The 24,797-nt window shown below is 40.7% G+C and overlaps 1 protein-coding gene across 4 annotated transcripts in view; it reads left to right on the forward strand.

The window, feature by feature from the left end:
- The window catches only part of senp6a (SUMO specific peptidase 6a), a 132,779-nt gene extending 108,407 nt beyond the window's left edge, over window positions 1-24,372 (forward strand). For 3 of the 4 annotated variants that reach the window (XM_080200271.1, XM_080200274.1, XM_080200272.1), the window contains 8 exons: window positions 1,645-1,767; window positions 4,706-4,798; window positions 6,667-7,055; window positions 11,918-12,000; window positions 15,048-15,127; window positions 21,376-21,444; window positions 21,535-21,685; window positions 23,225-24,372. In XM_080200271.1, the coding sequence (XP_080056397.1) occupies window positions 1,645-1,767; window positions 4,706-4,798; window positions 6,667-7,055; window positions 11,918-12,000; window positions 15,048-15,127; window positions 21,376-21,444; window positions 21,535-21,685; window positions 23,225-23,392 (1,156 nt within the window). In that variant the 3' untranslated portion in view covers window positions 23,393-24,372. The remainder of the gene's footprint in view (window positions 1-1,644; window positions 1,768-4,705; window positions 4,799-6,666; window positions 7,056-11,917; window positions 12,001-15,047; window positions 15,128-21,375; window positions 21,445-21,534; window positions 21,686-23,224) is intronic. The other variant, XM_080200273.1, reaches the window with a different exon arrangement.
- Window positions 24,373-24,797: the final 425 nt, after the last annotated feature.

Genomic DNA, 24,797 nt, shown 5'->3' on the forward strand with positions numbered 1-24,797 from the left:
GCACAGACAAATGACTGCAATAACACTAATACCAGGACAATACTCTGGTGAATTTGAAAAAGGTTAAAGAAAGAACTTGCATTTATAAAGAGACTTTCATCACTTTGGGACATCTTAGCTGCTTTCCAGATAATGAATTACTTTCTTGAGTGCAGTTACTGTTTTAAACAGTGCATCCTCAAGGTACTTTAATACAATGAATTGTTTCCAATGAGCAAAAAGAACGGACTCTTCCTTTTATGTGCAGACCCGACAATAGCAATGAAATTAATGATGTGACCCGTTTTGGTAGTTGGAAGGAAACTTGGCCAGGTCATCAGTTAAATTTGTCAAATTTCATTATAGGATATTTGGCATCCATTTGAATAACCAAAACAAAACAGATGATACTAGAATGCCAGGCCAGACCATATAAGGGTGGCATGGTGATACAGTGGTTAGCACAGCTGCCCCACAGTGCCAGGGAACTGGGTTAAATAACAACCTTGGGTGACTATGGAGTTTGCACATTCTCCCCATTTCTGTGTGGGTTTCCTCCCACAGTGCTCCGGTTTCCTCCCGCAGTTCAAAGATGTGCCGGTTAGGTAGATTGGCCATGCTAAATTGTCTTAGTGTCCAAAGATGTGTAGGTTCAATGGATTAGCCAAGCTGAATGCATGAAGTTACGGGAGGGGAGGGCTTGTGTGGAATACTCTTTCGAGAGTTGGTGCTGACCCTATGGACAGAATGAGCTCTCTCTGCACTATAGGGATTCTATAGTTCTATGTGATCAGTGACTGGAAAGGAACTTAAAAGTTGTACATTTCTGACTTTGACAGAACTGTGTCAGTCATTGAAACAAGAGAAGAAGAAATAGTATGAAGGAAACTGAAATATATGAAGTAAAGGAAGCCAGTAGTGGCCAGTAGGTGGCTTGAGCTCCTGACAGATATCAGTTGCCACATTTCAATAATGAATCTCTTCCAAAGCTTAATTTGTGACAAAATCTCAAAAAAATTTCATTGAAGGTTCATTGGATGCTGCATACCCTTTGACAGATGTAATGTTTGCGAATGCAGCTTCCAATCAAGGGACCCCATCTCTGTTCCTCCAGAAAAAGATGTGGATATGCCGGCGTTGGACTGGGATAAACACAGTAAAAAGTCTGACAACACCAGGTTTAAGTCCAACCGATTTATTTGTTAGTAAACTCACTGGCTTTCGAGGTTTCCCTCTTCAAAGGTTTCTTTCTTCTTGAAGAGGGAAACCTCGAAACTTAGTGAGTTTACTATCAAATAAATTGGTTGGACTTAAACCTGGTGTTGTCAGACTTTTTACTGTGTCCTCCAGGAAAAAACGTAACTTACAAATTAAGGAAATGCAAATTTCAACATTGATCTTTTAGATATTTGTAGAATTATTCCCAACTATATATATGTGGAAGAGATCTAAAATTATGGAAAATCATTCCATGGGCACACTTGTCAATTAATTGTATATTGGTCAAAGTAATATCAATTTTCAGGTTTATATCTTTATCACTCTACGTCAAGGCCTAAGTTACTTTTTTTGGATCATTCGCAGTGTATGTTGAGGGAGCTTAGCTATAATAAATACGGATTCAATAATTCATTGATTTGTCCTGTCCTTATTTTGTAACTGCAGGTACTTAGTACTTGAAAAGATCAAACAGCAGGATGCAGATAGAGTGCACGTTTTCAGTTCCTTTTTTTACAAACGACTGAATCAGCGAGAACGACGGAATGTTCCAGAATCTGCCAATCTATCGTAAGCTTTCATAACTGAGAATCAAGAGTTATGTAATTTGCCTCCCTATTGAAGTGGAATACATGAAAAGGTTTTTGCGAAGAAATCCTATATTCTCCCACGGTTTTTGTCCACCCACCCCACTGCCACCACAGGGAAGAAAGCAAGAGCAATTGATGTTTGCGCTGGCCATCCATATCAAGGCATTAATTTGTCACTGATGTTCTTTTGAAAATATTTTCAGCTCAATTTGAACAACTTTTGTTTTCCACTTTCTACATGGGACACATTTGGGGAAAAAAAAACAATGTAATCAGCTATGTGCTCCTTTAGTAAGGAAATATACTGGATCACTCTGCTTTAACCTTGAGTATGGCAGGCTGAAAATGTCCCTTCCTATTACACCGTCTTGTTTGAGTATAGATGCACTCAATAACTTTTGCATGTTGTTTACTTCTCTAAGAATCAATGGCAGGGGGTTTCCAGCTTGCCCACTTGCCAGACTGCATTCAGGTTAAATAACAGAACACCCCTGGCTGGCTTGTGCAGAGACGCAGTTCACATCTTAACTTGTATAATGGAGAGAGTTAATTTTTTTTGATAATTTCCCCAGAGTCTTGGGCATTAGATCCCCTCCATAGCTTAAACGTTTTATTGGATTTTCACTGCAGTTATTAAGAGATTTTACCACAGAAATGGACAGACAGAATGGAATAAATCCATTGTGCCTATGTTGGCTGTTAGCTCGTGCGGCCCATTACTTATCACAGTGTATTTTTCTCTCTCCATTGCTGTGTATTTTACACTGCTCCAAATGTTTCTTTTTGCATAATTTTCTTTCAAAAGATACAATGCCCCCACCGCATGCGCACACACACAACCAGAATCTATTGTACAGGTTTCCTGACTGTCCTGTGGTTTTTTTACTACAGGCCACCTTTAATTTTTTCTAACAGTTTCCTATCCGATTAACAGCTGGCTACTTGCCAAGCAGGAAATCTTGCAGCACAAAGTCACATCAGAGCTGTGCTGAGATTGGGTAGGTCAAGGGGGGGCACATAGTAGATGTAATCACTTGGGGCCCGTTGATGGAGGTCGTGCGGAAGTGGAGAAGACCTTTACTGGGTTCCTTGCTCATTGTTAAAGAGACTCATGGTCCCTACTCATGCTGTCTGACAAGAGAAAATACTTTTGCTTATGAAAATCTTATATACCTTTTAAAATCAAGTATATGTGGCCTTCCCTGTTCCAGCATGAACCTCAAGTGTGGTTTCTGACTCTAGCATCAAGCTGAAGCTTTATGGTCTCTTTTGTTTTTATGCTTGTTTTCCTAAGTGGATGTCTGAAACTAGAGCTAATATTTTACAGTAAGTTAACCAATGATGTCCCTACACTTAATGCTGCTATTTATAAAACTCAAAATGCTGTTTGATGTTTTGTAGGTTTCTCTGCCTGTACACTCATTTTCAGGGAATCATGTACTTGAATCCCCAGATGTCCATTAATTCAATCTCTTTGGTGATTTTCCATGGAGCTTCCTGATTTCCTCAAAACTGTATTGGATCGCACTTATCCACATCAAATGATATGATCCACCTGTTCTCTCAGTTCACTGATCTATGCTATTCATGTTGTTATGTTTTGTTTTGCAGTATGTGTCTGAACTTTTACTACAAATCGCCTATAGTGCATCTTTTCAAATGTCCATGTGTTGCATCTACACATCTACGTGTTTTGTTTTAATCTGTCTTTACTTTTTCAAAGTAAAGTCATTAACTTGAACAAACATGGCTTGCCTCTACTGAACCTGTTCTATCTGTTCTGGATGATGAACTCACATTTCTAATGTAACTTGAATTATGAATTTCATGAATTTTCTCACAGCTGTCCTGAAATGATCTGTAATTAGTTGGTAGTATCCTTCCCTTCGTTCTTGGATAATTTATTCCGAGTTACCTTTAGTTATCTGGCACAGTTACTTGTCTAAGATGAATTGAAACATTGCGATCAGAGCCTTAGCTGTCACCTTCCTAATTTGACTAAATGGTTCGATGTGCAAGTCAGCAGGGCCCAGAAACCTATCCCGTGGCACTTTGTAAATCCTTTTCTATAGCTAAAATAACATTCAGGAGAATGTTCCGTGAATTGGAAATGACCCAAGTGTTTCTGTGTAAGTGTATTCAAATGCTTTATTCGATTTTGATCAAACTTGGAGATGGATTTTTGTCTATTTAGCTTTCGTAACATACTTCCTTTTACATCTGTGCTTTTTTTCTGGCCTTCCAATGTCCATGCTGACATGCTTCAACATATTCAAAATGCAGATGCCTGTCTCCTGTTCTACAACGTGTCTATCTCACCTTTTAACACCTTACCCCCTGCTCTCTTTGCTTTGACCTTTTTTAATCTCAAAGTAAAACTCGTTAAATTTTACAAACCAGGCTTATTTCTAATAAATCTGTTCTGACTATTCTTGATGATTATCACACATTTCTAAATACTAATTTAACTTGGAGTATGGATTCTATGTAGAAATACACTGGCTCCCTGAATTTCCTAGTGTGTGTGCTTTAAAATCTTTCTTATTTAACCCCTCGTTCTTCTCTAACTTCGCAACCTCTTCCAGCTTTGAATCCCCTCAAGCATTTTCTGCATCTTTCTCCTATTGTACCCTGCCGTCATTTGCAGAAGTTCAGGATATCTCGGGTCTACTCTCTGAAATGCCTTAAGAAGTTCCTTGGGGTGTTTAAAATGTTAAGGTGCCATGTAAATATTGTCACAAAACTAAGGGTTCTCAAGCATTTGTAACACTGCCCAAAATTAGACTTCTAATGAAAATTGAAAGCAATGTTAATTGATTAAATTTATCAAGTATAACATGAATCAGTTTTAGTTATGTACTTCTCTGTTATATGTACATATGCGTTATAGTCTCAATAAGCCTTCTGATACCATTTAGGTTACCACAAAGACGTCATGCCAGGGTGAAAACATGGACAAGACATGTGGATCTCTTTCAAAAGGATTTTGTTTTTGTTCCTATTAATGAAACGTAAGTATTATAGCATCCTGGGTTTATTTACACAGGGACGCTGTCAATATTAGTTTTGGAAACTATTCAAGTGCTGAGATGTGATGCCCTCTCCCTTTGTAGTATTTGAACATCCAGGGAGTTTTATATTAAACAAGACTTGAAATGGGACTGTAAATTAAACAGAATGTTGGTCTGATTATTGGTGTTGCTGGAGGTGTAACAATTGTGGGGCAACAGAATAATGCAAAGTAGAAAATAAATATTTGAATTGTCACCTGAAGTCTTCCAAATAATATTAGAATTCTCTGTGCTAAAATTATTTACAACAATAACAGCAAGTTGCATTTGCATATAATATTTAATGTAGTAAAATATCCCAACCTCACAGGAGCTTAATTGGGTTAAGATTAACACTGAGCCAAAGAAGGAGACATTAGGGTAGGTGACCAAAAGTTTGACCCAATTTTTTTAAGGTCTTAAAGGAGAGAAATGGGATTTTGGGAAGGAATCCAGAACTTGGTGCCATGATGACTGCGTTCCATATTTGTGAACAACTAGAACTGAAATAAGATTTCGCAGTAAAGGTTTAATTAAATTTGACTCATTTGTTATCCAACAAAGGCATTTTCCTTAATTTGAGAACATTTCTCTCGATTTTCCATGCCAAATTCCTCACTTTTTTGCATAACTCCAATTTAAAAGAAACCATTTAATTAGTTTAATTCCCTGTTCCCACAACTCTACACCTTTCCTTCTCAAGTATTTATCCAATTCCCCGTTTTAAAGTTATAATTGAATGTGTTTCCAGTGCTCTTTTGAGCAGTACTGTCTGGATCACAACTTATTCTTTACTTCCTCTTTGATATTTTGCCAGTTATCTTAAATCAGTGCCCTCTAGTTACTACCCCAGTCAACCACCCCCAACTGTAATGGTAAGTCGCTCCTTATTTATTCTGGCCACCTCTATCAAATCCACTCCTAGCCCACTCTGCTCAAAGAACAATCCTAGTATTTCTAATCCTTCATCCCTGACACCATTCTAATAAATCTCCTCTCCAGTTTTTTGACATTTACAGAAAATTCTGAAGGATCTTAAGGCCACCAAAATAGGGAAGACTCAATTGAATTGCAAAGTGGTTTTGAAGGAATGGTGGGTCAGGGAATGTGGGGTCATCAGGTTAAAACTGGGAATAAGGAGCAAGGTTTAGAGGCAGCACATGGCCAAGCCAGGGACAATTAAACCTTTGTGTTGAGACCACTTGAGTTCTCTTAGTATAAGACAATTCAGATCAACTAATGTACAAACCTGGAATTGGACCTGGATTTTATGGTCAGTTACTTGATGAACTTAGTGAGCCATCTGGAGTCCCACCAGTTCACCCTTCTATAACTGAGAAGTTTTCAAAGTTTTTATTCTGTGATAATTGATCTAACCCAGAAAACCAGATTGAAGTTTGCCCACCTTTAAGTGCTCTTGAAAAGATGGTGCTGAGTGTGTTCTTGAACTGCTGCAGTCCATGTATTGTAGGTATACCCACCATGCTGTTCAGAAGGGAGTTGCAGGATTTTTACCTCGCGATAATGAAGGAATGGTGGTAGCGCTCCAAGTTGATGGTGTGTGACTTAGAAGGAAAATTGCAAGTGTTGTTTTTCCCAGGCACCTGCTACCTTTGTCCTTCTAAGTGGTAGAGGGTTTGGAAGGTGCTGTCGAAGGAGCCTTGGTCAGTTCCTGCACTGCATCTTGTTGATGTAACACACTATTGCCATTGTTCGCAGGTGTTGGTGGGAGTGAATGTTGAAGGTGGTGTTTGGAGTGATTTCCAAAGAAAGATTTATTATTTAACAAACATCAAAGATGCTAATATAAAATCTTTTCTTTTCTAAAGGGCCCATTGGTTTTTGGCTGTTATTTGTTTTCCTGGCCTTTGCACTGAACAAAATTTCAAGTCACAGGAAAATGAAGGAATGCTGTTCAATAGCTCCACACCAGAGGAAAGCAACAGTAACTGGCCATCGTTGCAAGGGGAGACTGATGGTTTAGCTGACAACTCAACTTCCACAAATGTGCTAAGAAAAACTCCTGACACCATCGAGAAGATGTCTGAACTCAGTGTTGGTAGTAACTGTGAATGTGTGGAATTTGATAAACTCCATACAAGAAGATGCTTATTAACAAATAAATTCCTCAGTAATGTTAATCAGATGGACACTGAATTTGAAGATGACCAAAACTCAAACACAAGAGCAGAAAATGTTGCAGAAGGTAAACAGCTAGGTACCTGGTTTATTTTTAATTTCAGAACTAAGCTAACAGGAACAGCTCTTCAATTTTATGTGAGCTTGTCACTTATAAACGTTTTCTTGAGGTGGAAAAAATCCTGTATGTGAAGAAGCTGAAATGATCAAGATTAAGTAAACTTCACACTTCTTTTAAAGGAGCAATTGTACCCAAACTGCCATTTCAGAGTATGTTTGAAAGTTAATTTCACAACTAAATGATGAGAACCTTGCACTCACTACTTTTCCCACTTCAGTGGTTTCATTAGTAATGCATGGTTCTGATATTGCTACATTTTACTTTCAGTAATACACTTGTATACAGAAATCCATTGGTTTTCAGTGTTTCATAAAACTTAAAATAGATATTGAGAATAATGGATCTGAAATGGCAACAAAAGCTAAGTCTGGGAAAGTAAAATTCATGGAGATGGAAATGTGATTTCCACTGAGTTGTGCAGCGTTTCCCCACTGTAGACTTTTAGCTCTCCCATCATGTTGGAACTTTGCAAATCATTTTGCAACATTGTTCCATGTGAAGGTTTTTACTGATCTTGACTCATGAGAATTATGACATTTTTCATGTGAAATGTATAAGGAAAGTGAAATATGGTGTGCTATCTAACTGGGTTATGGTTTTTTTCAACATGAACATCCTTGGATACTTTGCAAATCAAGGATTCATGTATGATACACATCATCACTAGCTGTTAATCTCAGCATTACTGTACAGACAGCTGCTGTTCTGCTTATAGATACTAATTGTAGAACTAATTTTCTTACTGAATCAATGCAGATTTTGCTGACTCAGGTCCTCTGCCATCTCCAGACTCCTTACCATTGTAGAATCTTTACAGTGCAGAAGGAGGCCATTCAGCCCATTGAGCCTACACTGGCAACAATCCTACTGAGGCCCTATCTCTGTAACTCCACATATTTACCCTGCAAGTCCCACTAACACTAAGGGCAATTTAGCATGGCCAATCAACCTAACTTTCATACCTTTGGAGTGTGGGAGGAAACCAGAGCACCTGGAGGAGACGAGGGGAGTTGTTGCAAATTCCACAGAGACATTGATTCCACACAGACAGTGAACCCGAGTCTCTGATGCTGTGAAGCACAGCACTAACTACTGTGCCACCATCTTGCTTTCTCTCAGCTTCTCTTCCAATTTCCCTGTTGTAACTGAAAGTGCTGTATCTTTTGTGGAAGGCTTTCTGTTTCCCAAAAGGAATTTCATTTTGTTTCCCCTCCCATGTTGTCACTGAATGTTCCACACAGCTTTTGTTTCAAAAGCTACATATTTTGAAATATTAAAATTGTGGAAATTAGGTGATAAGATTCAGAGTTAGACTCTTACTGATTTTACAAATCAACTTTTATTACAGCAGTAGTAAATTTTATCCCACAGCAGCTAATTTGACATGTTTAAGCATAGGTGTCTTTATCGTCGGCAGTGCTGTGCACAGTGTTTGATCTTGAAGAAATTACAAAAGAACGCACTGCGTGTGCACTCAGCTGGGGTCACTGTGACCTAAAAAGAATGTATAGCCCACAGCACAAACCTGAGTCTGTTCATACACCATGATACTGAAGTTACCTGCTAATCGAACATAGTGCGCACTTGTTAGAATACAAGACATTTACATCAACTAAGTGGAAAAACCATGCTTTAGAACATTTTGACTTGATGTGGCAGGTAACAAACTGAAGGATTTATTGATTGGGAAGAACTATCTACATTAAAGGATTTAACAGCAAAACTAGATAGGTCTACTCCTAACAACACTCTCACTCCAACTGCAGCCTCCAGACCTGGGGATGCACGTCCTTGCTCCTGATAGCCCGGGTTCACAATTTTGCATTCCATTTGTTCCAGTCGGTCATGTGACTTGCAAAGGATTGGCCATTAATGTGCCATACTACCACACTCCTTCCTCTCCCTAACTCCTGGACGACTAGTGGTAAAGCAAAGAAAAACAATTAACCCCTAGTCAGGCAAATGACAATATTGCAGCAAGGAAAAATAGTTTGTAACATCAGCCGATTGGAAACTTCTGGACCCTTGCAGGATGCAGCAACTCTGTCAAGGGTTCTTCATTAATGAAATGGATATGCTAACTCCCTCAGAAGCCTGGCCTTTGCCACCCCATTCCTCTGCCTCAGCTACCTAGGACAGAGCTGGTCTTGGCCCGACCACAGTCATTGGAATCTCAGAGGCTAGTAAACACAAACTGGATATGGGGCCCACTTGCTTGTGTCCTGGACCTGGCTCTACTCTCTTGCCTGGGACATGTTTCCTTACTCAGCATCCTGTGCGTCCACATGTGAGACCAGCCCATCTTCTCCGCAACTCTTCCTGATACTCAGGCAGGTCCGCCACCAAAATTTCTTGCCAAAATGAGGTTGGCCAAATTAAATGATCTGTCCCTTTTTGAGTGTTATGATATTCTTTGAGGGGCTTACCTCGCCTCCGTCCTTCCCAACCCATTATCCATTCTGCTGGCGAGACCCTAGTGATAGTGTGATGCTTAAAGTTGTAGGACAGCAAAAAATCTTACCAATTGGAATGGCAACAGCCTGTGAGCCTGCTTCTTCATCAAAGTACTAAATGTCTGCAAAGTTCATTCCATCAACCCTTGGACACTTTAGGAACCTTCAAACGGTTATTGGATAGGCACATGGAACACTAGAATAATAGAGAGTGGGATAGCTTGATCTTGGGTTTGGATATAGCTCAGCACAACACTGAGGGCTGAAGGCCCTGTACTGTGCTGTACTGTCCTATGTTCTATGTTCTAACTCATTCAAGGCAGATTGGTAAGGGTCAGACCTGATATGACAGGTATGATTAGACTTCGTCAGTTGTGAATGCTATTTTGTTGTCTGATGCCAACTCTTTGGGAAGACCATGGTTCACAAACATCTACCTCAGTTTATCAGTAGTAGCCATAACTGTGGTGGACATCATAAGCTGGAATTCCAGCCAATTGAAATAGGCATCTACTAGGATCGGTAACATATGCCCCAGAAAAGGCCTGGCACATTCTACATGATGCTGCAACCACAGATGGCTTGGCTGCCCCTAAGCGTGCATGTTCACTGGTGGAGATGATATTTACTGGGTCTGATAGCTTTCACACTGCCCAACCATTTGTTCAATTTCTCTGTCAATGCCGGACTACCAGATGTAACTTCTGGCCATCACTTTCATTCTGCTCTGACCTGGATGGGCATTCATGTAACTCTCGGAGCAGTAGCCATTGCTCTGGGGCTAGTATGATGACGGGGGCCCCTGACAGTAGCATCTCATCTTTGCTGGTTATCTCATCCCTATTTTGCAAATACAACTTCATTTGCTCTGCCTTGTCAAAGTGCCATTTTCTTGACTTTTGAAAGCAACGGGCCCCTATCTGTCCACAACGTAATGTGAACTGCTGAGACAGGCAGGATATCAAAAAAATGCAGATCCAATGCTGTATCCTGTGGAACAGGTGGCAGCAGTATGGTCCGTGGCAGTGGCAGGTGGCTTAGTGCATCTGTATTTGATATATGCTAATAGATATACATAGAAGCATACATAGAAAATATAAGCAGAAGTAGGCCATTCAGCCCTTCAAGCCTACGCCACTATTCGTTATGATCTGAAACAGTCCATGTTCAAATGCAACAAGATTTGGACAGTATCCAGGCTTGGGCTGACAAGTGGCAAGTAACATTCGCGCCACATAAATGCCAGGCAATGACTATCACCAATAAGAGACACTCTAACCAGTGGCCCTTGACATTCAATGATGTTACCATCACTGAATCCCCCACTGTCAACATCCTTGGGGTTACCGTTGACCAGAAACTCAACTGGACTCACCACATAAACAGTGGCTACAAGACTAGATGAGAGGCTAGGAATACTGCAGCTTGTAACTCACCTCCTGGTTCCCCAGAGCCTATCCACCATCTGCAAGGCACAAGTCAGGAGTGTGATGGAATATTCCCCACTTGCCTGGATGGGTGCAGCTCTGCATTGCCACCATTCTACGACTGACCAGATTCGCCCTTGTTGCCAGTGTAGTAACTCGATGCGACTCAATGTGGCAAGTAGCTAACTAAAGGATTATCGATTGAGAAGAACTACATATAACGAAGGATTTACAGTACAATCATCCAGGTCTTCTTCTAACAATGACTGAATTGAATTGCAGCCTCCAACCCAGGGATGCACGGTCTCTGTTCTGATAGGCCCAGGATTGCATGATCATACTCCATTGATTCCAGACTAGCCACATGGCCTGCAAAGTATCGCCTGCTAAAAGGGCCATGCCACCAAAGGCCCACAATCAATGGGCTGAACAGCGTGGTTGATTTAGTTTGGGTCAGGATTGGCAATCGGGGCTGGGATTAGCTGGATATTTTATTGAAGGGACAGTTGACGACCTCTCCTCCTGATCCACAAGGAGTGTTGAAGGAGGCACCTGCCTTGTAAAACTGGCATTTCCTACCTACCTCCCTCTCACTGTGGGGTGCAACAATAAATTTAAAACTAGGTTTATTAATTGTTCTGCCTCACTGCTCATTTCCTAGATTTGACCTTTACACCTCCTGACCCCTCCCTGCCTTCTGTAACGGGATTATGTTGAACAGCTGCTGTGTTTACCAACAAACTTTCCTTTGATAATTTGCAGGGCAAAAGCAAATTGATTATTTTAGGGTTTAAGGACACTGCTCTTAATGCAAATTTTCAGCATGTTCTGAATTGTTTTAATATCAGTTGCTTAATTGTCACAGCTAGGGGCGTAATGTAGTTGTTTAGAAGCTTCAGTTTTAAAAATGCTGATAATGAATGTTGGAATTTCAAAACAGATGCTTTAAGGCAAATCCAAATCAGTTATGCTGATGACAACGATGATTCCTTTGACTTTTTGCCTGATCAGGAATACAGGCAGGTGAGATTATAACTTGTACAACTCTTTCATAATATTTTTATGGATAAAAGATAATCTGCTTTACGGCAGATTACGAATTGTGCTGTTACTGTACTATAGATATTCCAGAATTGACCAGTCTGTCAAATATTTTTTTACTGCAGCCAGGATTTCAAAGAAATAAATACTTGGATTTATCAGAAACATTTCACAATACTTTGTATTCAATATGTAGCCTATAATTCATAACTACAAAAACAAATGCCATTGTCACAGAAACAAAATTTGAAGAAAGCGAGTTCATAGAAGGTTTGTTGATCCTTCTCGTCTACTATTGACAATTTATTAGCATTCTGGACACCATGTCATTGAATAATACTTTACACCACCAAATCCCCAGTTTAGGCCTTCATTTTCTTCAAGGCTGATGTCCTCTTAGCCAATCTTCCAGCTTCTCCCTTCTGTAAACTGGTAACTTTTTCAAAGCACTGCAATTATTGTCATTGCACTGTCCTTCACTTCCATTGCTGCATGTTCTCAACCCAGTAATGGATCCTGGTTCCCCAATGAATTGACTTCAAAATTATGTTTCTTCATTTCAAATCTCTCCATGGTCTTCCTGCATCTACTTTACTTTCCTTTAGTTTTTTTTCTCTTCCTCTGGCTTCCACTCCGTCATTGGTAGTTCCTCGTTTACTCATTGCGCTCCTGTCACCTTTAGCTTTCTGCCTGCTCCCTTCAACTGTGATACTTTTCCAGGTTTCCAAAACGTTTAAAGTGATGCACTTCAACTATTTTGTCACCCATCCATGACATCGAAACTTTTCCCATTCCCTTTTGTCCTGTGTGCACTATCCACTATTTTCACTGCATTAAATTAAATTAACTTAAACTATCTTCTGTGTGAGTAGTTCTGTACAAATGCAATCTGTTGTTGTGAAAGGTATTTCATGAAGTGATCAGATGGGTTGAGTTCCATTTAAAATTTAACAATTTGCCCCTGAACTGAACAACAGTTATCTTCTTAGGCAGTACCAATGTGGCCTTGAAATCCATCTAAAAGTCAGCCCCGTAGAATAGTGCTTACATTTTCAGAATCATGGAAAGATACAGCTCAGGAGGAGGCAGCTCTTTTTGGGCTTATTCAAATCATTTCACCTCCCTGCTCATTCCCCATAGCCCTGAAAATATGTTTCCTTCAGTTGTTTATCTGATTTCCTTTTCAAAGTTGATTGAATCTCCTTCCGTCATCCTTTTAGGACATGCATCACAGATCACATCAATTCGCTGCATAATAATTTTTACAAATGCTCATGTTACTTGTTTCTTTTGCCAGTCGCCTTTAAAATTTGTATCCTGTGGTTTCTGTCACAGAAGACACATTCTCCTTATTTACCATTCACAATTGTCATTTACTGAAATGAAACTACCCTCCTTACTTGGTCTGGCCTCCATGTGACTCCAGACCCACAACAATGTGGGTTGACCTTAACTACCCTCTGTTCTGGTATGCTTCTAGTAAATCTCTTCTGCATCCTCTCTAAGGTTTTGACATCCTTCCTAAAGTGTGGTGCCAAGAATACTCCACCTGAGGTTTAATCAGTGTTTTATAAAAGTTTACAACAATCTCCTTTTATTTTTATACCTTTGTGCCTCTATTTATAATGCCAAGAATACTATATGCCATTTTAAGCTGTCTTCTCAACTTATCCTGCTATCTTCAAAGATTTGTTTGCTAGACCCCCCCAGGTTTCCTGCTGCTGCTTTAAAATTATTTTATGTATGTTGCCTCTCTGTGTTCTTCTGACCAAAATGTGTCACTTCACACTTTTCTACATTAAATTTGATCTGCCATTAGCCTGATCAGTTTACCAGTATATCTGGCTGAAGTCTATTACTATCCTCCTCACTGTTGAGTCATTTGCAAACCTTAAACTGAAGTGCTAATCCCCAAGTCCAGCTCATTAACAGTATAAATCAAAAAGAGCAGTGGTTCCAATACTGATCCCTGGGAAACACCATTACATATTTCCCTCTAGTCTGAAAAGCCATTGTTCACTGCTGCTCTGTGCTTTCTTTCTCTCAGCCAATTTAATATCCAAGCTTCAACTGTCACTTCAGTGTGAACTGGAATTTTGCTGACGAGTTCTTTGTGATACTTAGTCAAAGGGATTTTTGAAGTCCATATACGTATTATCAACCTTCCCTTTTCATCAGCATATTTTGCCTTTATCAAATCTATGCTAACTTTCGTTTATAGAAAACCATACAGTGCAGAAAGAGGCCATTTGGCCCATCAAGTCTGCACTGACCACAATCCCACCCAGGCCATACCCCCATACCCCTACATATTTTATCTGCTGATCCCTCTAACCTACTCATCTCAGGACACTAAGGAGCAATTTTTAGCACGGCCAATCAACCTAACCCGCACATCTTTGGATTATGGGAGGAAACCGGAGCACCCGGAGAAAACCCACGCAGACACAAGGAAAATGTGCAAACTCCACACACAGTGACCTAACCCAGGAATTGAACCCAAGTCCCTAGAGCTACGAAGCAGCAGTGCTAACCACTGCTACTATGCCGCCCACACATTTCCAAATACCAATTACTTTTATCCCAATTATTGCCTCTGGGGAGGATTAAATTATTGACTTTTCTATTTCTGGGGACTCCCCAACTTTTAGTACATCCTGGCTACCCAATATTGCTGCGCTTGTCCTTTGCTGCTACATTGGCAGCACCTTCATTTTTATGGTGCAAAATTGTAATTTGGTGCTTGCCCTTACCCTCTACCTCCACTGGTATAACTCCTTTTTTGGCCCACCTTCTCTTTAGCTGCACTTACGTGCAAACACTAAATTCTAAGTATCTTGGGTTCCCTTTTTATGCTAGAATTTGAAATATCAAATTTAAAATTTCCTGAGTACTTAGTGAAGGGATATACGATGGAATTGGTGATTTGTGAACTCCTTAATGCGACTTACATATGTTGTACATTTCACTCATTCTGCTGGTCAGGATCATCTATTCCTGATAGTGATTGTAGAATTTCTATTGTTAAGGAGGACAGCAACGAAGCTGGGAGCATGGCAGAGGACAACTCTTCAGAAAGTGTGCCGTGGGGTCAGCAGCCTTCGAAACAGTGAGTACATGAGCATTGTGAAGTAGGATAGGTCTGTATCTGAGTTTGCTTACTGACATGTCTTTCATCGTTGTACAATTTCTGAAAATTGTCACAAATGTCGATAATTTTTCTCCTCATCTGGTTTTGGGTTCTGAGGCTTCTAAATGAGATGCAAGAAATATTCAGCACTTGAGTTTGATATTCATCGTTTGGTTATCCTACACATGGATTCAGCTGAGTTTGCTGTCCAGACAAGGAGTCGTTGCACAAATGTTAGTATCTCTGACTGTCATCTTGGAGTAGCCATGTTATCTTCTCTATCTTATGTGTCACATAAGATGCCAGCCCAGAAATTATAATGGAACTAACATGTGATTCCTATTTTACACTTAAATGATATACTTTCACAATGTAATTTACATAGTTAATGCACAAGAAAACAATACGAATGACCTACATATCTGGCCAGTCCTTGTAGAGGTTTCATCAGTGCTTCTTCTGCGATAAACAGTCTCTTGAAATTAAAATAATTTATCTTGTATAGTGTTGTGATCACCAGGACATGAAGTATATAGATCATCAGATTGTTGAAACATGCCACTAATTAAACTATGTGGGACATGGTTGTAATTCTTCGCAATGACAATTCTCGTCACCACGAAGGCTTCATAGATGAAGATTTGAGGTGCACTCTCCTAGTCTAGTTTGAAAATAGTTCAGAAGTGCCCAACTCCAGTATGACCGGTTGAACCTAGTTGATAGTTCTATGGGTTTTTATGGGAAAATGTGTAATCGTGTCTTGACACAACAGGGTTACAGAGGAAGTGTCCAAGGAATCTGAATAAACTGATCGTATTAGATGTCTTGAAGATGAGTGGTGGACAGAACAAATTGGAACAAGTCATCGCCATGATTTTGCCTTCACCTGTTCACTAATTTTGCCACTGAAACTGAATGGGACAGATGTGAAGGGGATAGGCTGAAAAGGGCAGATAACTACAGGAGGGCTGTGCAGAATGCACCTTCAAAAACCAGATGGTGTGAAGTGGAACTGTCTGCTCATGAAGCAGAGTTGGTAACTTTGCCAATTAGGATATTTCATATTTTGACTTTCTCAGCAGTTAGTAATGAGCTACCAACCAACCTCCCGCTGAGTGTTTATTCTAAGATGCTGGAGTGATTGCCAGTGTATATTTTGGTTGTAAATGTTGAGCTGGTCCTCCACTCTGTATCTCCAGTACTGATGCTGTGCTAAGTCCAGGCTAAGTTGATAACTGCCATGGTTACACCTGTGTATAAGTGTTTGCCATAATTACATGAATTGAAAATGCCTTTCAGAAAAAAATAAGTTGAGTTATCTTCATCTATCTAACAGGAAAAGATGCTGTGTTTTATTAGTCTTCTGGCAAAAATATCGAAGATCCTGCCGAATTGGGTCATCTTTTGCTTGAATTACTACTGTAGGGTCAACATTCCAGGGTAAACCTGGCCTACAGCACTAGCTTGTGGAGATACCGAATCAATTACCTTCCTCATGGATCAATTCAAGCACTGTTCCATTTTAAACTGTGCATAGATAACCTACCTGACCAGATTGTGGAAATTCATGCATATTAAAGCCGTGGCTGTTCCAACTAGTGATTTTTTTTTAATCCTTGAAACCATATTCCATGATATGAAAGCTGTGCCTGGAAATGACACCTTCAGCCATGAATACTCTGACCTTGTATTTCACTTGCATGTGATAGCACCCATTGGGAACTTATGACTATCATAAATGGTCATCTTAAACATAATACTCACCCTGCCTACTTGTGCATAACTCTAGATTTGTTGCAAAGTATAAATACCATCTACTTGAAAGCAGCTGACTTCGTCTTGAATTGAAAGGATATCATGCCTTGTTCAGAGTAACAGGAAATTCAACAGGCAAAAGCTTACTAAACTCTTTTGAGGCCGAGAAACCTTCAGAAATTCGATCATAGTTAAGGAATCAGAAAGCTCTTTAGTTTATTTTCTTGATTCCTTTCTGAAGGAGAAAGCAATTTAACTCATGTAGAGCAGCTAACAAAATTGCTAATCAGCAATGTGCTTATAGTGTTTGCTTTCATAGCAATTTTAACATGATAGTAGCTCAGATGATGGTTATATGTCATTTGTGGACTCTTAATGAGAACTGGTTATTGAAAGATGAGTGAACTGTTTGGTTGAACTGAAAAAAGGATATGAAGGATATAGTGACTTACTTAAAGAGGTCTAAGCTTAGAAATTTATCGAGATTATCTTAGCAAGGGAATCAATAACGGCATGAAATACGTCTTTACATAGCACTTGTAATGTAGAAAAGCTCCCCAAGACCCTTCACAGGAATGCTATCAAACAAGATGTAACACTGAACCACAACCTAGAGATAACTTGGCTGATGGCCAAATGGCATCAAAGGGATAGGTTTTGAGGAATGTTTTAAAGGAGGTAAGAGGGGCTTAGGGAAGGGAATTCCAGAGCTGAAAAAATGATCAACAATGGAGTAATTAAAATTGGGAATGCTCAAGAGGCCAGAATTAGAGGGGCCTAGGTATCTTAGAGCATTGGAAGTCTGAAAGAGATTACAGAGACAAGGACAAGAATGAGACCCATGGAGGAAGTTTAAAACCTATGAGAATTTTAAGATCTCTTTGTTTAAAGAGGAGTCAGTTTAGGTTAGCAAGCACAAGGTTGCTTGCTGCTAACAGGAGATGAATAGCAGAGTTTTGGGTGACCAAGTTTACGGAACGTACAATGTGGGAGGACAGCCAGGAGTGCTTTGGAATAGCCAACTCTAGAAATATCAAAAGCATAGATGAGAATTTCAGCATGTAGGTATCATGGTGTGAGAGCAGTATAGGATAATGTTAGGGAAGTGGAGATGGGTGATCTTTGTGTTGACATAAATGTGTAATCAGGAGCTCAACTTGGTCAAATATAAAACCAAGATGCAAACAATCCGGATTACCCTCATACATTTTCCAGAAATGAACATGGAGTCAGTGGTTAGGGGACAGAGAGTGTGATAATCACTGACACTAATGGCTTTGTTCTTCCTAATATTTAATTGAAGGGAATTTCTGCTGCTTCGTTACTAGATGCCAGATAAGCAATTTGGACATAGTAGAGGGCTTGAGAGGGTCAGTGGATGTCATCAGCGTGCATGAAGAAACTGAGGATTTGTTTTCAACTCACTTCACTGATTGGCAGCCTTTGGATGATAAGTAGGAGGAAGGCCCAGGATAGATGCCTAGGGGACATCAGAGGTAATAGTGCAGGAGTGGAAAGGAAGACATTGCCAATTAATCTCTTACCGTGATTGAATAAATAAGGATGAAGTCCAGTTGAGCGCTGCCCCACTTGGCTGGATGGCAATGAAGTTGCTTTTGAAGAGGATCCTGTTGTCTACCATGTTGAAAGTGTAGCCAGGTTGTGAAGGACTAGGAAGAATTTGTCACAGTCATTTGGGATGCCACTTGTGACATTAAGAGTGGGGGCGAGGGGGTACCCAATTAGAGGGATGGGATTCAGATATGGAGTTCTGGGAAGGCTAGGCACATTTTGCGGACTTTGGGAAGGGAAGTTGGGGATGGGCCTGTTTGTAAATTGGGAGGGCCCAGGGTTGCCTTTTTGAGGAGGGGTGATGATGACAGATTTTGGGGAGAGGGTGGGGGGAGTTCAGTACCTGGAGAGAGAAAATGTTTTTGTGAACTAATGGGAGCCAGGATAGGAGGTTGGGTAGTCAGCAGTTTAATGGGAGTAAGTTGGAATAAGATTGAATAAAGTCTTCTCATGGACAAGTTTGAGCTCAGAACAGACGTGAATGGAGATGGGTGATAAAGTAGATAAATAAGAAAGAGGTCAGAGATGGGGTAGAGGAGAACCTTAGATAAAGTTTAGATCTTTGGGCTAGTGGCAGAAAGGGAAGTGGCACAAACAGCTAATCAGGTGGTTTCCACCTTAGTGATCAAAAAGACCATGAGCTCCTCGTTTGTTGGTGAGAGTGGAGGAAATGGGAAAGGGGTAGAAGAAAATAGTTTGCAAAAAAGCCAAAGATGTGCAGGTAAGGTTGATTGGCCAAGCAAAGTTGCGCCTTAGTGTCAGAGGGCCTAGCAGAGTTCATAAGTGGGACTACAGGGATGGGGCTTGTGTGGCACTGTTGTCGGTGCAGGATGGCCTCCTTCCTCTTTGTAGGAATTCTATGATTCTGCGGGAGATGAGGATGGCATGATGGCTCGGTGGGTAGCACTGCTGCTTCACAGCACCAGGGATCTGGGCTCAATTCCGGCCTTGGGTGTCTAAATGTGTGGTGTTTGCATGTTCATAAGAACATAAGAAATAGGAGCAGGAGTAGGCCATCCAGCCCCTCGAGCCTGCCCCGCCATTCAATAACAACATGGCTGATCTGAAGTGGCTCAGTTCCACTTTCCCGCTTTCTCCCCATAACCCTTAATCCCCTTGCCTACCAAAAACCTATCTACCCGCGTCTTAAATATATTTAGCGAGGTAGCCTCCACCACTTCAACAGGTAGCGAATTCTAGAGGTTCACCACCCTTTGAGTGAAGAAGTTCCTCCTCAACTCTGTTCTAAACTGCTCCCCCCCCCACCTTTATCTTGAGGCTGTGCCCTCTAGTCCTGCTGTCCTTTCTGAGCGGGAAGAATCTCTCCACCTCTATCCTATCCATCCCTTTCATCATCTTATACATCTCAATAAGATCCCCCCTCATCTTTCTAAACTCTAACGAGTACAAGCCCAGTCTATTCAGCCTCTCTTCATAGCTCAACCCCTCAACTCCGGTATCAGCCTAGTGAACCTCCTCTGCACTCCTTCCAAGGCCAAAATATCCTTGCGCAAGAACGGCGACCAAAACTGCACACAGTACTCCAGCTGCGGCCTCACCAGTGCCCTGTACAGTTGCAGCAAGACCTCCCTACTTTTATATTCAACCCCCTCGCTATGAAGGCCAGCATCCCATTTGCCTTCCTGACCGCCTGCTGCACCTGTAGACTGGGTTTTTGCGACTCATGCACAAGGACCCCCAGGTCCCTCTGCACCGTTGCATACTGCAGCTTTTCGCCCTGTAAGTAGTAGTTCTTCCCCTATGTACGTGGCTTTCCTTCGAGTGCTTTGGTTTCTTCCCATAGTTCAGGTTAGATGGATTGATCATGCTAAATGGCCCCATAGTGTCCAGGGATGTGTGGGTTAGGTGAATTTATGGTGAAAAATGCATGGGGTTGCCTGGTTGGAGGAGAGGGCCTGGGTGGGATGCTCTTTCGGAGAGTCAGTGCAGATTTGATGGGCCAAGTGGCCTCTTTCTGCACTTTAGGGATTCTGATTACAAAAGAACCCAGGGAATACCTTTGCATTCCATGTAACATTGAGAAATTTTGATAATTCAGAGCAGGGCCTGATATTGCCTTGCTAACTCAATTTTTGATGGGACTAAGGCATCAAAGATGAGGATGTGATTGAACAGACTGGTAACTGCAGAAATGTCAAGAATGAAGGCTAACGGTTAGACAATTTGAATTTTGAAAGTAAAATTATAAATTCATTGAGAGAGCATTTTTTCCAAGATTGGGAGGAGAAAGGACTGTGGGAGAGCAATGCAAGGAAATGAGTACTGGAAATCTGGAATTGAAAAAATGCAGGTGTGAAGCAGACTGAAAAGATCAGGAAGATCTTAATTACGTCCTGTGTTCCCTGCAGTCAGCAGGGTGCTCAGACAAATGTTCCACATCGTGAGGCTGGCTGTCTTCCATTGTGAACAAATGTCATGTCCCCAGTGTCTCTGTCTCTGAGCCAAAAAGAGTTTACCATAATCTAAAATTGGAAAAACATAACCTCATATCAGAGAGTTTCCAGGAGCTCAGGCAAAAGAAGATATTATTCCTGCAGCTTGCATTGAACTTGATTGCGACTAATGGTAGGTGTTTATCTTCAGGTCTGAGTAAGCAAAGGGTCACATTTGCAGCCAGAATAAAGGTGTCCAACAAAATGGTCACCAGCTGTGTTTCTCATATAAAGGTGGCAGTATATTTGAGCAAGGAATCCAGTATGGTAGAATGGAAGAAATCCCTGTCTCGTGGAAAATTCATAAGGAGTATAACCAGTCAATTACATTGCCTTCAGATATCCCAGAATGTGACATGGCAGGAGTTAAAATTCCATGACATTCTCTCACCCGACAGCCATAACCAAATTAATCTCTCATATTCACATTGTTGTTCTTTTTCATAGGCCATGTATTCTCATCATGGACTCTTTACGTGGACCAAGCCGTGCAAACGTGGTTAAGATCCTGCGAGAGTAAGAGCTATTCTGAAAATCACTCCTACGCTTTTTAAGATTCTAACAGGGATATCCCCACTTGACTCTCTTTATTGGTTCTTGGAACAGATACCTTGAAGTAGAATGGGAAGTGAGGAAAGCGAGCAAGAGGGCTTTCACCAAAGACGTGATTAAGGGCTCCAATCCTCGTGTTCCTCAGCAAGACAACTTTAGCGATTGTGGTGTATACATCCTCCAGTATGTAGAAAGTTTTTTTGAGGTTGGTATCAACTTTTACTCTGGTTGCGAGAAGAGCAGAAGCCTGTTGTGAAAGAAGGGAGGTTTTAATTTCATGTGCAGCTATGTTGTTGACTAGTCACTTTCGCTTTTGATCCTCTTCTCCTGGAGGTTTTGAGTTGCTTAGATAGAGATACATAATGTACCAGTAACCCACCTGGGCATTGAATATTGATTAATCACCAGCAGGCCCAATTTTGTTTTATTCATGTAAGCATACTAACCAGCAGTAGGCCACCAGATAATTAGTAGTGGAAGACCTGGCTTATTTATATCCCCAGCCACCCACTAGACCAAACCAACTAACTCACTGCTGGCAATATTGTTTACACTCCTTAATAACTTTGTTTCTGCTGCATGTAAACTAACTATTGGAGAATTGCAATAGGAGTAAAAAAACCAAAGATCTCAAACCAATACCAAAACATTCAGCCAAGCATTTAGGATATTGAGGAATATTGTAGACTGATAGTCTGAAAATAACTTTTTTAGCTGAGGCAATCAAAGAATTGAAATAGCACCTCCTTTGTTTATTTTCAAAAGGTTTTAACATTCAGCGCAAATAAATTGGACCTCTTATGACTAACGCCATTTTAGTTCTTCATATTTGAGGTTCTGTTCGGAAAGGAAATTTGAATTGCGAACTCTTTTGAATCTGGATCGTGCTGCTGACTCGATCCATATCATCACCAAGATCACCTGCTTCAATCTCCCTAACATCATCTGTCTTGGACCCTGCTGAAGCCCTCAATTGTGCCTTTGTTACCTCTGGACTGTAGTATCCTGGGGGCTTTCCTGGGGTTATGGGGAGAGGGCGGGAAAGTGGAACTGAGCCACGACAGATCAGCCATGATCTTATTGAATGGCGGGGCAAGCTCGAAGGGCTAGATGGCCTACTCCTGCTCCTATTTCTTATGTTCTTGGTGTATCATCTTTAAATTTAAACTCAGCCAAAACACTGCTAACCCTATCCAAATTCACATCAAATCCCATTCACCCATCACTGCTGAGGGACGTTGGCTGCCAGCAGTGACGTGATTCTCAATTCCTTTTTTATTCAAATTCCTCCATAGTTCTCCTCTCCCTATCTAGCCCTGTATCCTTACACCAGTCGCACAACTCTGAGGTTTCTGTGTTCGCCAATTTTGAATGTTCATGCAAAATTCAGTGCTCTGCTGTTAACAGCCATGTGTTCAGATGTCTGGCCCCTGAAATGTGGAATTTCTTCCCCTAAACCTTGCCACCATTCTACTTCTCTCTGCTTCTTTAAGAGACCCTTTAAAACCTATCTCTTTCACTAAACATTGAGTCATCTGCCCTTGTGTTTTATTATGTGACTGTTAAATGTTGTCTAATAATGCTTCTGAGAGTTGTGAATGCAAGTTGTTTTTGAGAGGCATAGCTAAAGTTAATAAAGCGTAGCTACAAAGGTGCTGTGGCATACAGATATCTTCAGGACGTTGTCTTTTCCCCACCTGCGCGTCTCGCCGCTGAGCTAATATTTGCACTATGCTATCCACAGAATCCGATTCCAAGTTTTGAGCTGCCCATGAATTTGATAGACTGGTTTCCTCAGCAGCAAGTTAAAAAGAAACGAGAAGAAATACGCAATGTAATTCTTAAACTGTGTGAAACACAAAGCAAAGGGAAGAAAGGGCAGGAACACAAAGCAACAGAGGCACCTTCATGAACAATGCCCGACCAAGACAGACTCTGACGGAAGATAACTCTTTTCGGTTACAGAATATTGTTGCACTAACACAGAAATGACTTTGATTTGTTCTAGTGTAGGCTTCCACAGAAGAATGAATTCTCAGTGTGCTCTTGATCTTTTAGGACATTGTTTGATGCACACGTCTTCATTTTACAGCCACCCAGATGAATGTTCATGTGCTGTTATAAATATAACAAACTGTACATATGTTCATAAACAGATTTTGCAGCATTTGTGATCAATTTTCACTGTTTGAGTTAGTAAGCATTTTGGTATGTATTTTTGTTAAAGGTAGTTGGATAGCTACTTACAAGTATGATTAAAAGTTATTGTAGTATTAAATGGACTGGGCAAATTTATTTTTTATTTTTCTTGCTGAGTTTCTTGATACATTTTCTTCCCCTCCTCACGTGAATTAGTTCACTCATTGTTCGAGCTTGGCTCCAAGGTGTCCTGAAGTACGTTGTGAGAGTAGCCATTAATCATGGCCCTTGACACTGTATGTTGGCAGCCTAACCCTCCAGGGGAGTGCCCAATCCTCCTCTTAGCAAAATGTCCATCCAGGTGTACTTCCAACAAAGGTCACTCAGCAGCAGGAATCCTTCAGCCTAAGAGTGCTGAGGCCTATTTGAGCCTGGCGTGAGGTCAGCTAATTCAAGAGTAGGGCATCAAACTTTGCTGAACTGCAGGCACAATGAATAAATTTGAGCCAGTTTTTAAATAGGTGCACAAACTGGTGTATGTCACCAGCCATCTTTTGAAAGCACTTATTGCACATTGGGTACAATTCAGCTACTGGGAGAAGCCAATCTGGAAGTTGTCAGATTTGAAGCTCTTGTATAAACAAACCTCACTTAAAGGAGGCACCTGTGAGACAGTAACCTGGCCAGTTCCAATGGGACTGGGAGGCAAGAAAATTGATATGTATGGGGAAGGTACAGATTTAAAGCAAGCAAGTGCCTTCAAAAAAAATAGTCTCTTGGATAACTTGTGTATAGTTACACAATCCCAGAATTTGTTGCTGATCAATTTGCAATCAAATCAGATTGTACTTGGTGTTCTCCTTAGTACGAGTTAGGTGATGAAGGATTGAATTGAAGTGCCCCATGGAATTGTCATATCCAATCAAACTATCACTGAAACCAATTCTGGATGCCTTCTGCAAAAGCTGTCCACGTAGTGTTGGTTTTTTACTGCTTAGTTGCATTAAAACTGTCTATATTCAAAGGTTTGCTTAATCTAAATCATATTTGGAACTCGACTGAATATTTTGAGGAATTTATTTCTCCTCTGCAATAATACCTCAGCATATTTATGCACATCTGTATATTAGTAATTGCCATCATTAAAACAAGAATGTTTGTGCTGATTTTCTGTAATT

Source organism: Carcharhinus amblyrhynchos, chromosome 12 (genome assembly GCF_965287045.1).
Source record: "Carcharhinus amblyrhynchos chromosome 12, sCarAmb.v2.hapA, whole genome shotgun sequence".
NCBI classification, from domain to species: Eukaryota; Metazoa; Chordata; class Chondrichthyes; order Carcharhiniformes; family Carcharhinidae; genus Carcharhinus; species Carcharhinus amblyrhynchos.